Genomic DNA, 15,047 nt, shown 5'->3' with positions numbered 1-15,047 from the left:
TAATCTTTCTCCCTCCATTTCTTTTTCCCTTTCTTTCTTTCCTTCTTTCCTTCCCTTCTTCCCTCTTTTGCCCTTTCTTCCCTCCCTCCTTCCCTTCCTTCTCCTCTTTGTCCCTTTCTCCTCTTCCTTCCTTCTCCTCTTTCTTCCTTCTAATCTTCCTCCCTCTGTCTCTCTTTACCCCTTCCCTTCCCTTCCCTTCCCCTCCCTCCCTCCTGGCCTTGAAGACTCAAAGGTTCTCCAATTTAAATTGGATGATGACTCTTTGAAGGCCAAATCATCCATGGACAACATCCACCCCTTATACTTCAGCCTAAGGGCCATGATGAGGGGGTGGGAGATGTGTCCCCATGAAAACCAAACTGACCCCTCAAGACGTGAGTCATTGGATTCCACTTGCCCCCCCAACCCAAATTACTTCAAAGTCTCTGCATCTCAGGACAAGCATCTTAAGTGTGGAAGGGACCGGAAGCAGGTCTTCTCCTACCAGCCTCAGCCTCTTGAAGACCTGTGGACTTCAACTCCTAGAATTCCCCAGCCAGCACAGCTGGGAGTTGAAGTCCACAGGTCTTCAAGTGGCCAAGTTTGAACACCTCCTATCCTACAGGTAGTAAAGAATGAGGAACTTCCTTCAAGAGCAGAGAGGTTTCTCCACCAGACAGATGGACCTTGAGTTTCCATTCTTGGTGGAGAGCCTTGATTCTCAACCTTCTTCACCTTCAGCCTTCTCAACCTTCTTCCGTCTTCTCCACTGCTTCTCCTCGCAGGTGGTCTGGGTGACGGCCACCTTCCCTTACGCCATTCTCCTCATCCTCTTGATCCGTGGAGCCACCTTACCTGGAGCCTGGAAGGGGGTCCTCTACTACCTGCAGCCCGATTGGAAGAAACTTCTCACGACTCACGTAAGTCCATTGGTCAACAGCTTAACTGTGATCGTAAATCAATCGTTCCATTAATCCCAGCCTTATTTTTTTAATACAGATAGTCCCCTACTTACAAAAATTCATTTACTGACTGCGTGAAGTTACCACGGCACTGAAAAAGGTTACTTACAACCTGTTTTTCATACTTACAACCGTTGTGGCACCCCCACGGTGATCAAAATTCAGACGCTTGGCAACTGAGTCCTTAGGGAGATAGGGCGGTATAAAAATACGAATAAATAAATAAATAAATAAAATAAACTGACTCATATTTATGACGGTTGCAGTGTTCCCGGGCTCACGCGACCCCCTTTTGTGACCTTCTGACGAGCAAAGTCAGTGGGGGAGGCTGGATTCACGTAACAACCGGGCGACTAACTAAACAATGGCAGTGATTCACTTAACAACTGTGGCAAGAAAGGTCGTAAAATTTGGCAAAAGCTCACTTAACAACTGTTTTGCTTCGCGACAGAAATTTTGGGCTCCACTGCGGTCCAAGCATCGTCGGTTCCCGTGAGACATTGCTCCCCCCACTCAAGGACACCCAGCGTAGATTCCACAGCGCGGCCGGCTGGTTCCCCAAAATGAACAGAAGTGATTGGTGGATGTAACGTGTGGCCAGTAGGGAAAGGGAGCATTAACTACGCTTGCTTTTCCGCGAGAAGCTCAGAGCTGGCTTTGCTTTTTCTGTGGCAACGTGGATTTATTCAGTAAAGCTATCAGAAATGGTACAGAGTCAGAGATAGGTCTCAGCAGATTCTGACCAGTTCTGGAGAACCGGTAGCAGAAATTTTGAGTAGTTCGAGAGAACCGGTAGTAAAAATTCTGACTGGCCTCACCCCCGAGCCTTGAGTTTGACACACAACCCTGACCTATAAGGTCCCTTCCAATTCTATTATTCTGTAAAAAATAATGTCCCAGGAATTTTCTTTTTCTGGATTCGTCGACAGTTGACCTTCTCATCAGCCCAAGATGCTTCCAGTGAGATGCTGAAGAAGAAGTGACTAAGGATGATTGTACAAGTTCCCTTTCGGTTGCTCTTTCGTGGCCTTTCAACCCCAATTTCCCAGGGTTTTCTCCTCCTCCAGATTAGGAAGTGTTTAGAGAAGGTTGTGTGTGATGGAAAGACACGTCACGTATGAGCAACTCATCAGCTGCTACCCTCTCAAACTTTGCCACATTCACTAAGGAAGTTCAGCTTCAAAACTTCCCTAAAAGGACAAATGGTTATCTAACATCTTCTTAAAAACTTGCAGTGTTGGAGCATTTACAACTTCTGGAGGTTGTTCCACTGGTTAATTGTTCTCACTGTCAGGAAATTTCTCCTTAGTTCTAGGTTGCTTCTCTCCTTGATCAGTTTCCACCCATTGCTTCTTGTTCTACCCTCAGGTGCTTTGGAGAATAGCTTGATTCCCTCTTCTTTGTGGCAACCCCTGAGTTATTGGAACTCTGCTTTTCATTAAACTAGACATGCCCAAGTCCAGGAACCATTCTTTATATGTTTCATCCTCCAATCCAGGGGTCACCAACCTTTCGGACCTCAGGGACCCCTAAATTCATAATTTTAAACCCCGTGGACCACTAATATGATTTTTTTAAAAAGATAAATAGTATTTAGTGCAACATAAAAAATGCAAATAATTTTTCTGCGGACCACCAAATTTTTCTCGCGGACCACCAGTTGGTAACCACTGCTCCAGTCCCCTAATCATCTTTGTTGCTCTTCTCTGCACTCTTTCTAGAGTCTCCACATCTTTTTTACATCGTGGCGACCAAAACTGGATGCAATATTCCAAGTGTGGCCTTCCCAAGGCCTTATAAAGTGGTATTAACACTTCACGTGATCCTGATTCTATCCCTCTGTTTATGCAGCCTAGGATTGCATTGGCTTTATTGGCAGCTGCTGCACACGGCTGGCTCATATCTAAATAGTTATCCACTAGGACTCCAAGATCCCTCTCACAGTTACTACTATTGAGCAAGGTACCATCTATACTGTCCCTGTGCATTTTGGTTTTTCTGCCTTAATGTAAAAAAAACCTTCCTTTTTTTCACCGATGAATTTCGTTTTGTTAGATGGCACCCAGGGTTCCAGTCTGTCAGGAATTGCAATGGGAATTCTCAACCATTCTGAAATCAGCCAATCAGAAGCCCCCTTTTCAAGTAAAGAAAACTTATAGGTAGTTCTGGACTTATGACCACAATCGAGCCCAAAATTTCTAAGCGTTGCTTAGAGAAACAGTTGTATGGTTTTGGCCCCGTTTTACGACCTTTCTTGCCACAGTTGTTAAGTGAATCACTGCCGTCGTTAAATGAGAAACAAGAAAAAGGGGGATTGTGTGACCCCATCCCCAGCCCACGGGATGCTACAACGGTCCTCGATCACTTTTTTCACTTTGAAAAGTCATTAAATGAATCTTTGTATGGAAGACCACCTGTATAATATTCACTCCTTTATTAGTATGTCAATGCAGTTCTTACTTGGGGCGATCAGTCTATAGTAGTGGCCAAAATTGTGGAAACCTTTTGGGAAATGTGTATTTTCTAAAACTAGCTAATAACACCACTTTTTGTTTTTTGGAGCAGTGCCACAAAATTATATATTAATGGAAAGATAATTTAATCAAGAATGTAATGCAATAACTTTTAGGAAGGATTTGCTGTTAGAATAGCAGTTACGGTATGAAGAAGAAAAGTGAAACACGTAGAAAAAACAAGAGATACAAAAATTATCACATCTGTTAATCCTTCGTTGGGTAACCTTTAGCGTGAATGACGGTCTTACGTCTTCCCATGAAGTGAGCCAAGTTTTTGAGTTCTGCAGCTGTTCTCATGTGAAACCAAGATTGAATGATGGCTTCTATTAACTGGGTTTTATTGCTGGGTCGCTTCTGACTAACCAGTTTCTTTATTCGGCTCCATAAAATAAAAATAAAAATCCCGTACAATTTATCGGTTAAGAAACCACTGTTCCTTTGGTAAAATCAGTCGGCACATGAGTTGCGGCAAAATCCGAATTATCGGTGCCTCTACCTGCCCAATAAATAAATAAAACCACAAAAATCTCTGAGGTTTAATGTGCCCTTCCCTACGCCGAGTTATAAAAATGTCGCACGGAGGGAAGATCCAGGCACTCACTTTAAGTAATAAATTCAGGCACTAGCAAGATTAGATATTCTAATATTCGCCAGCCGGATGGCTTGATAGGGGGAGTTCAAGAGGAAATGAAAACAGGCTGTTATTTGATCAAAAGCGCGGCTGCAAATAAGGCCCAAGTGACACCCTAAAAGTAATAAAAAAAAAAATCTTGGTTATTGTGCTGGCTATCTCTGAAGTGAGGAAGGAGCAGATCGTAATCGGTCGATCGCAGTCTGGCCGCGAAGTCCCCGTGTGCTCCTGGATCAGCCGAGGTACAGAATAGCAGGATAACAGAATTGGAAGGGACCTTGGAGGTCTTCTAGTCCAACCCCCCCTGCTTGACCTTACACTAGGGGTATCTAATTTTAGGAACTTTTAAGACTTGTGGACTTCAACTCCCAGAATTCCCCAGCTGGCCATTCTGGGAGTTGAAGTCCACAAGTCTTAACGTTCCCAAAGTTGATCGCTGTTACCATTCTGGCTGTCTAGTCTCTTCTTGAAAGCCTCCAGGGATCGAGCACCCACGACTTCTGGTGGCAAGCTGTTCCACTGGTGAATTGTTCTCACGGTCAGGAAATTCCTCCTATTTGCACCCGGGCAGCCTCTGGCTCTCTCCAGGGAAGAGGGAAAAGGAAAGAGGCAGGCTGGGTCTGGAAAAGCAAAATTTGAGGAGTTCCTTCAAGAATGTCCATGGAGACTATTGGAGTATTCAGCCTTCAGCGATATTGGGAATTTGGAGTTTTTTTTTGATGTTCTAGAGTTGCTTTAATAACTTCACCAGTGCTAGAAGGGAGGGGGAGGAGGAAAGAGGAGGAGGAAGAAGAAAAGTATTGTGGGGTCTTTGATGTTCTCTGTGCTTGCCGGTTTCCTTGTAGACGTTTCATGACCCTTCTAGGTAGCATCATCAGTTCTAGGAGGATTAGGTTCCACGATTCCAGCTCTTTTCACAGCCTGTTGGTGTGGCTCAGCTTTGTCGGTTTGTGTCTTTAGGTGTGGGTGGACGCAGCGGCCCAGATCTTCTTCTCCCTCGGGCCCGGATTCGGGGTCCTCCTGGCTTTTGCGAGCTACAACAAGTTCCACAACAACTGCTATCAGTAAGTCCTGGGCGGGAGAAGGAAATAAAGGCCTTCGGGGGAGAAGATGGGATGGAGAGACCAGAAAAACTTCTTCAGAAGGGCCAGAGGTTTCTTTGTCTGTCTGTCTTTCTTTTTCTTTCTTTCTTTCTTTCTTTCTTTCTTTCTTTCTTTCTCTCCTGTTTGTTTTCATTCTTTTACTCTCTTTCACTCTCCTTCTTTACTTCTTCCTTCCTTTCCCTCTTCCCTCCTTTTCTTTCTTTTTCTCCCTCTCTCTTTCTCTCTCTTTACTTCTTTCCTCCTTTCTTCTTTTCTCTTTTCTTTCCTTTCTTTCTTTCGCTTTCCTTTTCTCTCTTTCATTCTTTTACCCTCTTTCACTCTCCTTCTTTACTTCTTCTTTCCTTTCCCTCTTCCCTCCTTTCCTTCCTTCCTTCCTTCCTTCCTTCCTTCCTTCCTTTCCTTCCTTCCTTCCCTCCTTTCCTTCCTTCCTTCCTTCCTTCCTTCCTTCCTTTCCTTTTCTCTCTTTCTTTTACCCTCTTTCACTCTCCCTCTTTACTTCTTCCTTCCTTTCCCTCTTCCCTTTCTTTCTTTCTTTCTTTCTTTTTCTTTCTTTCTCTCTCTCTCTCTCTCTTCCTTCCTTCCCTCCCTCCCTCCATTATTTTTATAAACAAGTCAAGGTGGTGAACATATGCAATCCATCTTTCTCGTCCTTTCCCCCTTCATAACAACAACCCTGTGAGGTGGGCTGGGCTGAGAGAGAGAGTGGGTGGCTCAAAGTCACCTATCTTTCACGTCTAAGACGGGACTAGAACTCCCAGGCACCTGGTGATTGGCCCAAAGTCACTCAGCCTCATATGCAAGGTGGCACTAAAACTCAATTTCTCCTGGTGACTCGCCCTAAAAAACCACCCACCCAGGCGTCTTGTCTAAGCAGGGACTAGAACTCACGTCCCCCAGTTTCTAGCCTGGCGCCTTAACTGCTAGGCCAGACTTGTTCTTTTAGGACATTGAATGTACTACTTTACACTTCCCTGGAGGAGAAATATAGGAATAATCTTATTTTCCTCCCAGAATTGAGTGGGGGTGGGGAGAACGTTATAGTCTTCATGTACAGTAGTGGCCCAAATTGTGGAAACCTTTTGGGAAAAGTGTATTTTCTAAAACTAGCTAATAACACCACTTTTTTTGTTAGTAGTACCATAAAATTATATATCAATGGAAAGATAATTGAATCAAGAATGTAATGCAATAACTTTTAGGAAGGATTTGCTGTGAGAATAGCAGTTGCAGTAGAAAGAAGAAAAGTAAAACGTGAGATATACAAAAATTATCACCATGGAAAAAACGAGAGATACAAAAATTATCACATCTGTTAATCCTTAGTTGGGTCACCTTTCGCACGAATGACGGCCTAACAACATCCTCCCATGGAGTGAACCAAATCTTTGAGTTCTGCAGCTGTTCTCATGTGAAACCAAGATGGAATGATGGCTTCTATTAACTGGGTTTTTCACAAGTTCTGACTAACAAGTTTCTTTAGTTGGCTCCCTAGATTTTCAATGGGTGAAGGTCTGGGCTATTCCCAGGCCATTCCAGCAGTGGAATAGGATTCTCTTGAAACTCCCTCCCAAAAAAGGGGTGTTATTAGCCATCAAACCTCAAAAAGACACTTTCCCCAAAAGGTTTCCACAATTTTGGCCACTATTGTAATCATCCTCTGACTGCTGAACAAGCAAGTACTAAAGTTAACTCAGAGACAGGTAACTTACTTCCACCTTCGACCCCGTGTTCAGCTAGTCCTTGACTTATAACCACCATTGGAACCAGAATTGGAACCACGGCTAAGCAACATGCTGGCTAAATGCATGACGGCCAATTTCTACGACCTGTTTCACCACCGCTGTTAAATGAATCATGCGGTCATTAAGTGAACCCGGCTTCCCCCATTCACTCCGCTTGTCGGAGGCTGGCTGGGAAGGTCACAAACGGCCATCACGTGACACGTCTCCCCCCTCCGGATCGTCATAAAGAGACGCCTGTCGCCAAGCGTCCAAATTTTGATCACGGTGACGGTGGGGGAATGCTGCAACGGTCGTAAATGCGAGGACCGATCCCAAGTCATTTTTTTCAGCGCCGTTGTCGCTTCAAAGGGTCTCTAAATGAACGCTTGTACGTCGAGGGCGATTTTACTAAAGGTCCTTCTCTTCATCTGTCAGAAATGGTGTAGGGCGGGAGGAGGGGGTTGGACTAGATGACCTACAAGGTCCCTTCCAACTCTGTTATTCTGTCCTTCATTCATCCCCAGCGTGATAGCCTCAATTTCACAACCCCGGCTAGTCTGGCCCCCTCCGATGTCCCTTCTGCTGCTCCTGGGGTTGGAGGAGGCCGTGGGGCAGAAGCCACCGGTTCTCCCGCCCCCCCGATGCTGAGCGGGTTTTGGGTTTCTCGTTGCAGAGATGCCCTCGTCACCAGCGCCATCAACTGCCTCACGAGTTTCCTCGCAGGATTCGTCATCTTCACGGTCCTGGGCTACATGGCGGAGATGAGGAAGCTGCCGGTCTCCGAAGTCGCGAAAGATACAGGTAAGGTCCAGGTTCCGTATACCTCAGGAGTCTCCAACTTTGGCCAACTGGAAGACTTGTGGACTTCAACTCCCAGAATTCCCTCCCTCCCTCCTTCCTTCCTTCCCTCTCTCCCTCCCTTCTTCCTTCCCTTCCCTCCCTCCGTCCTTCCCTCCCTCCCTTCCTCCATCCTTCCCTTCCTTCCCTCCCTCCCTCCTTCTGTCCTTCCTTCCCTCCCTTCCTTCCTTCCTTCCCTTCCCTCCCTCCCTCCCTCCCTCCGTCCTTCCCTCTCTCCTTCCTTCCCTCCCTCCTTCTTCCGTCCTTCCTTCCCTTCCCTCCCTCCCTCCTTCCTTCCCTCCCTTCCTCCTTCCTTCCTTCCTCCTCCTTCTTCCGTCCTTCCTTCCTTCCCTCCCTCCTCCTCCCTCCGTCCTTCCTCCTTCCTTCCTCCTCCTCCTTCTTCCTCCTCCTCCTTCCTTCCTTCCTCCTCCTCCTCCTCCCTCCCTCCTTCCTTCCTTCCTTCCTCCCCCCTCCTCCTTCCTTCCTTCCCTCCCTCCCTCCTTTCTTCCTTCCTTCCTTCCCTCCCTCCCTCTCTCCCTCCCTCCTTCCTTCCTTCCCTCCCTCCTTTCTTCCTTCCTTCCATCCTTTTTTCCTTCCCTCCTTCCTTCCCTCCCTCTCTCCTTCTTTCCTTCCTTCCGTCCTTCCCTCCGTCTCTCCCTCCCCCCCTCCCTCCTTCCTTCCTTCCTTCCTTCCCAGAGCTGGCTGGGAGTTGAAGTCCACAGGTCTTTGAGTGGCCAAGATTGGACAGTCCTGGTTTATATCCTTGCTGAGTTTTCCAGGATAGAATAAAATAGAATGAACTGGAAGGGACTTTGGAGGTCTTCTAGTCCAGCCCCCTGCTCAAGCAGGAGAACCTATACCATTTCAGATAAGTGATTGTGTCTAGACTCTTCTTCAAAACCTCCAGTGATGAAGCACCCACAAGTTCTGGTGGCCAGCTGTTCCACTGGTTAATTGTCCTCACTGTTAGAAAGTTTATCCTTAATTCCAGACTGCTTCACTCCTTAATTCGCCTAAATCCATTGTTTCTTGTGTCCTGCCCTCCGGTGCTTTGGAAAATCAATTGACTCCCTCCCTCCTCTTTGGGGCAGCCCCTCAAATACTGGAATCCGATCATATCGCCCCTAATTCTTTTTTTCTCTAGACTGGTCAATCCCAAATCCTGCAACCCTCCTTCATATGTTTTGTTTCCAGGCCTTTAATCATCCTACTTGCTCTTCTCTGAACTTTTTCCAAAGTCTCAACATCTTTTTTGTAGTGTGGTGACCAAAATTGGTTGCGGTTTTGTGACAGGATGGTCTGTTGAGTTTGGGGGGGAAAAGGTGCAGAGAAGAGCAACTCAGATGATTAAATGCCTGGAGACTAAAACATAGGAAGACCAGTTGGAGGATTTGGGTTTGGCCAGTCTAGAGAAGAGAAGGACTAGGGGGGGACATGATAGCAGCATTCCAGTATTTGAGGGGCTGCCCCAAAGAGGAGGGGGGTCAATTTATTCTCCAAAGCATCAGAAGGCAGGACAAGAAACAATGGATGGAGACTAATCAAGGAGAGAAGCAACCTGGAATTAAGGAGACATTTCCTAACAGCGAGGACAATTAACCAGTGGAACAGCTGGCCACCAGAAGTCAACATTGAAGGCTTTTAAAGAAGAGACTGGACAACCACTTGTTTAAAATGGTAGCATCTCCTGCTTGAAGCAGAGGGCTGGACTAGAAGACCTCCAAGGTCCCTTCCAGCTCTATTCTGATCCGTTGATTGAAGCCAGCCTTCACCGAGGTTCACAAGAGCCAAGGTTGGCTGCGGTCACTACCTCCTTGAAGGCGCCCGCATGGGCTCCCCCCCACCCACCAGACGTCTTGGCTAGCAGCATGTATGAATTGGCAACTGTGCAACCCCTGAGCACACTGGCCACCATCACTGGTCATAACTGCTGGACCAGACCGACGTGTTCTCGAAACGGGGTTGGCATCGCAAAACGCTTGGAAACTTCAGCTGGTTCCGAAATGCGTCAGTTGGGCTTTCAAGCCCAGCCAATTTTTTGATTTTTATTGTCTTTTATTGTTGATTGTAGCTGGATGACGTCACCCATCCTGGGAATTGGGTCGAGGGTGGGGCCCCTCTGCTTAAAATAAACTAAAAATAATACTAATAAAAATGGAGGAATAGGCATTGCGGTGGCTGCTGGGCTAGAGCCTGATTAGCCCCGAGAACAATGAAAAATGCCGCTTTTTATTTGTAAAGGAGGAAAGAAATTGAAGTCAGGTTATTTGCACAAGAGTTTCTTATGGCAAAACTTTTCCTGGCCAGGATGAAGGTTACCAGTTGTAAAATGGATCACCATTTCGTTCATTTGTTCCTCCCTCCCTCCCTCCCTCCCTCCCTCTTTCCATTCTGTATTATTTGTTCTTCTTTTTCTTCCTTCTTCTTTTGTTGTCCTCTCCTTCCTTCCTTCCTTCCTTCCTTCCTTCCTTCCTTCCTTCCTTCCTTCCTTCCTTCCTTCCCATCTTTTCTCCTTTCCCTTCTTTCCTTCCTTCCCATATTTTTCCTTTTCCCTTCTTTTCTTCTTCCTTCCTTTCTTCTACCCTTTCCCTCCCTCCCTCCCTCCTTTCCTTCCTTCCTTTTTCCATCTTGTATTATTTGTTCTTCTCTTTTCCTTTGTTTTCCATGTTTTTCCTTCTTCTTCTTCTTCCTGCTGTCCTCTCCTCCCACCCTCCCTCCCTCCCTCCCTCCTTCTTTCCTCATTATCTTATATATACTGCGTGACAAAATAAAATAAAATAAAAATCTTGAACATCTGGTTCTTCGTTGGAAGAACAAGACAGAAACAAGACAGGAGGAAGAAGAAGAGGAGGGGGGGAAGATGGAGGAGGGGGAGGAGGAAAAGGGGAGAGGAGGGGGCTTACTCAAAGACCAGAGAAACCTCGGCCTGACTCCTTTCTCTCTTTGCTTATCAAACAGGACCCAGCCTCCTCTTCATCACCTACGCCGAGGCCATCGCCAACATGCCTGCGTCCACTTTCTTCGCCATCATTTTCTTCCTGATGTTGATCACCCTCGGACTGGACAGCACGGTGAGCAGAGGAGGGTCCCGTTTCCAGAGTGGCCGGCCTTGGCAGGACAGAGAGAGTCCGAGAGGGACACTCTCCGGGGGGGGGGAAAACATGTCACAAGAATCTAGATCACGTGAAGTGTTAGCTCCACTTTATAATGCCTTGGTAAGGCCACACTTGGAATATTGCATCCAGTTTTGGTCGCCACGATGTAAAAAAGATGTTGAGACTCCAGAAAGAGTGCAGAGAAGAGCAACAAAGATGATTAGGGGACTGGAGGATAAAACATATGAAGAACGGTTGCAGGAACTGGGTATGTCTAGTTTAATGAAAAGAAGGACTGGGGGAGACATGATAGCAGGGTTGCAATATCTCAGGGGCTGCCCCAAAGAAGAGGGAGTCAAGCTATTCTCCAAAGCACCCGAGGGCAGGACAAGAAGCAATGGGTGGAAAACTAATCAAGGAGAGAAGCAACTTAGAACTAAGGAGAAATTTCCTGACAGTGAGAACAATTAATAAGTGAAACGACTTGCCTGCAGAAGTTGGGAAAGCTCAAACACTGGAAATTTTTAAGAAAATGTTAGATAACCATTTGTCTGAGATGGTGTAGGGTTTCCTGCCTGGGCAGGGGGTTGGACTAGAAGACCTCCAAGGTCCCTTCCAACTCTGTTGTTATATTATATTATATTATTATAAGTCCAAATCAGGCAGAAAGTTCAGACAGACACCTTCCTAATTCACCTGAGCATAAGTGGGGGGGCGGCACAGTGAACCTTGCAAGATTCTGTGACTCCCCTATTGCAGCCAATATTAATGAAAGCAGTTCCAGTCTTCTCGTGCAGTTGGTTGCTTTGATCCAGAGGCTGCCGATCAGGGTAAACGTGAGTCAAAGGGACAGATTGCAAGGTCTAGATTCCTTGTGGCCCTGTGGAAATGATCTCCCCCTCTCTCTTTTTTTGCAAAAGCTATTCACAGGGGCCTCTGTGGCTCAGGCTGCTAATGCAGTCTGTTATTAACAGCAGCTGCCTGCAATTACTGCAGGTTCTAGTCCCACCAGGCCCAAGGTTGACTCAGCCTTCCATCCTTTATAAGGTAGGTAAAATGAGGACCCAGATTGTTGGGGGGGCAATAAGTTGACTTTGTATATAAATATACAAATAGAATGAAGACTATTGCTAACATAGTGTAAGCTGCCCTGAGTCTTCGGAGAAGGGCGGGATATAAATGCAAATTAAAAAAAAAATCGAGAGGTTGCATCGGTCTGCAAACTCTGGTGGCCACTTGGAAGGATTAGATGGGGTTTCTGAAGGGTGATAACAGAAGGGGGGTGGGATATCCAAGTTTGGGGGGGTGTTAATGGTTCCACTCAAGTGGGTTGGGGGGATCCATGGGGGGGGATTGGTCTTTATCTAGTGGATGACACTAATTTTTAAGAAGGATTCTGGGAAACTCTCAAGACACGGGTTAACCCAATATTTCTCAACGTTGGCAACGTTAAGGTGTGTGGACTTCAATTCCCAGAATTCCCTAGCCGGCTGAGGAATTCTGGGAATTGTAGTCCACATAGCTTAAAATGGCCAACGTTGAGGAACGTTCGAATAAATGGATTTAGGCAGTGACAGGGGAGCGAAGGTAAGAGACCAAGAATGAGAACTGGAAAAATTCTCCTTCCCGGATGGGTTCGTGCAGACGATCTCGGCAACGTTGACATTTCGACTTCTCCACTGAGCAGGAGGTGGGACTAGATGACCTCCAAGGGATCCCCCCCTCCCTATCCTAGGGATTCGAATTCCAGGAACGGCACAACTAACAGTTTGCAGGCCTTCTGAAGATAGAATAATAGAATTGGAAGGGACCTCAGAGGTCATCTAGTCCAACCCACTGCTCAAGCAGGAGATCTCATAACGTTTCAGACAAACGGCTGCCCAGTCTCTTCTTGAAAACCTCCATTGATGGAGCAACCACAACTTCTGGAGGCAAGTAATTCCACTGGTTAATTGTTCTCACTGTCAAGAAATTCCTCCTTAGTTCAAGGTTGCTTCTCTCCTTGATGAGTTTCCATCCGTTGCCCTTCCTTCCTTCCTTCCTTCCTTCCTTCCTTCCTTCCTTCCTTCCTTCCTTCCTTCCTTCCTTCCTTCCTTCCTTCCTTCCTTCCTTCCTTCCTTCCTTCCTTCCTTCCTTCCCAAAGAATAACAGAATAACTTTGGAAGGGACCTCGGAGGTCTCCTAGTCCAACCCCTTACTCAAGCAGGAGACCTTAGACCATTTCAGACAAGTGGCTATCTAGTCTCTTCTTGAAAACCTCCAGTGATGGAGCGCCCACAACTTCCAGTGGCCAGCCGTTCCATGGGTTAATTGTCCCCACTGCCAGGAAATTCCTCCCGAGTCCTAGGTTGCTTCTCTCCTTGATTCGTTGCCCCATAAAAGGGATCAACGTTAACCTTGGGGATGGCGATTGAATTCTGAGATCAATCGAGAATCATATAATCTTAGACTCGAAGGGCTGGAAGGGACCCTGAAGGTCATCTAGTCCAACCACCACCACCACCACCATCAGGCTCAAACGGGAGACCTCACACCGTTCTGGATGAATGGTTGTCCAGTCTCTTTTTGAAAACCTCCTGTGATGGAGTGCCCACAAGTTCTGGAGGTAATCTTGCCATGTGGTCCTTCTTCATTCATTCATTCATTCATTCATTCATTCATTCATTCATTCATTCATTCATTCATTTATTTATTTATTTATTTATTTATTTATTTTATTTTATTTTATTTTATTTTGTCACAACAATATATGTAGGTATCATACAAAAAGATTATATAGTAAATAAACACATATATGAGTAAATATAAGGAGGTATAAGCATATATATAGGAAGAAGAAAAGAAAAACAATAGGACAGGAACGGTAGGCACGTTTGTGCGCTTATGCACGCCCCTTATGGTCCTCTTAGGAATGGGGTGAGGTCAATAGTAGAAAGTTTTTGGTTAAAGCTTTTGGGATTATGGGAAGAGACCACAGAGTCAGGTAAAGTATTCCAAGCACTGATGATTCTGTTACAGAAGTCATATTTTCTGCAATCTAGATTAAAGCGGTTGACATTAAGTTTAAATCTATTAGTTGCTCTAGTATTATTGCAATTAAAGCTGAAGTAGTCTTTAACAGGAAGGACATTACAATAGATGATTCTATGAGTTAAACTTAGGTCTTGTCGAAGGCGACGGAGTTCCAAGTTTTCTAAGCCTAGGATTTCAAGTCTGGTGGGATAGGGTATTTTGTTGTTTTCAGAGGAGCGGAGAACTCTTCTTGTAAAATATTCCTTGACTTTCCTTGACTTTCTCCCGGTGTTTCCCCCCACCCCCCCAGTTTGCAGGCCTGGAAGGGGTCATTACCGGCGTGCTGGATGAATTCCCCCACATCTGGGGCAAACAACGGGAATGGTTTGTGCTCATCTTGATCGTGACCTGCTTCATGGGCTCTTTGTCCACGCTGACTTTTGTAAGTAGCTCCTCTGGGCCCTGGGGGGGGGGGAGGGGACCGGGGAGGAGGGGGAGGGGAGCCGATCTGCAGCCCCTCGTGAATGGTGGGTGGGGGGAATAGATCTATCCCGAAGCAGAATTGCGGGGGCTGGTGGGTGGGGTGTCCTCATATCGCTCTGAGCTACGAATTGAGATTGACAAGGATGGGATTCAGGAAGGAGCTTGGGAGATGGCCGGAATTGGTTGGAAGATGGGTAGCGGAGGTGGTGAGACGTAAACCATGCGCTAAATAAATAAGGTTTACTATTTATTGTTGTATGCTGAGACACTGATGATGTTACCTAGTTGGGTAATAAATGTCTGTAAGGAAAAAAACACAAGCTCAGGCAGCTCCAAGGAGCCCACAGTCCCCCCCCTCCTCCTCTTCTTCCTCATCCCCTCCTTTTTTCCTTGTCCATTTTTCTTCCTTCTCTTCTTCTCCTCCCTTCTTTCCTTTCCTCCCTTCTCCCACCTCATTTTCTTTCTTCCTTCTCTTCCTCTTTATCTCAATCTTTTCCTCCCTTCCTTTCCTCCTCTCTTCTTCTTCTTCTTCTTCTTCTTCTCCTCCTTCTCCTCCCCTCTTTTTTTCTTGTCCATTTTTCTTCCTTCTCTTCTTCTCCTCCCTTCTTTCCTTTCCTCCCTTCTTCCACCTCATTTTCTTTCTTCCTTCTCTTCCTCTTTATCTCAATCTTTTCCTCCCTTCCTTTCCTCCTCTCTTCTTCTTTTCTT

The 15,047-nt window shown here is 46.1% G+C and overlaps 1 protein-coding gene across 1 annotated transcript in view; it reads left to right on the top strand.

Moving 5' to 3' along the window:
• The window catches only part of SLC6A4 (solute carrier family 6 member 4), a 51,441-nt gene that overhangs the window by 26,742 nt on the left and 9,652 nt on the right, over nt 1-15,047 (top strand). The window contains exons 6-10 of the mRNA XM_058163972.1: nt 765-899; nt 5,049-5,152; nt 7,586-7,713; nt 10,708-10,820; nt 14,167-14,298. Coding sequence (XP_058019955.1) covers nt 765-899; nt 5,049-5,152; nt 7,586-7,713; nt 10,708-10,820; nt 14,167-14,298 — 612 coding nt within the window. The remainder of the gene's footprint in view (nt 1-764; nt 900-5,048; nt 5,153-7,585; nt 7,714-10,707; nt 10,821-14,166; nt 14,299-15,047) is intronic.

This window comes from Ahaetulla prasina, chromosome 1, assembly GCF_028640845.1.
Source record: "Ahaetulla prasina isolate Xishuangbanna chromosome 1, ASM2864084v1, whole genome shotgun sequence".
Classification (NCBI taxonomy): domain Eukaryota; kingdom Metazoa; phylum Chordata; class Lepidosauria; order Squamata; family Colubridae; genus Ahaetulla; species Ahaetulla prasina.
Note: the sequence above shows the minus strand (reverse complement) of the source record. Positions and strands in the feature narration are given on the sequence as shown.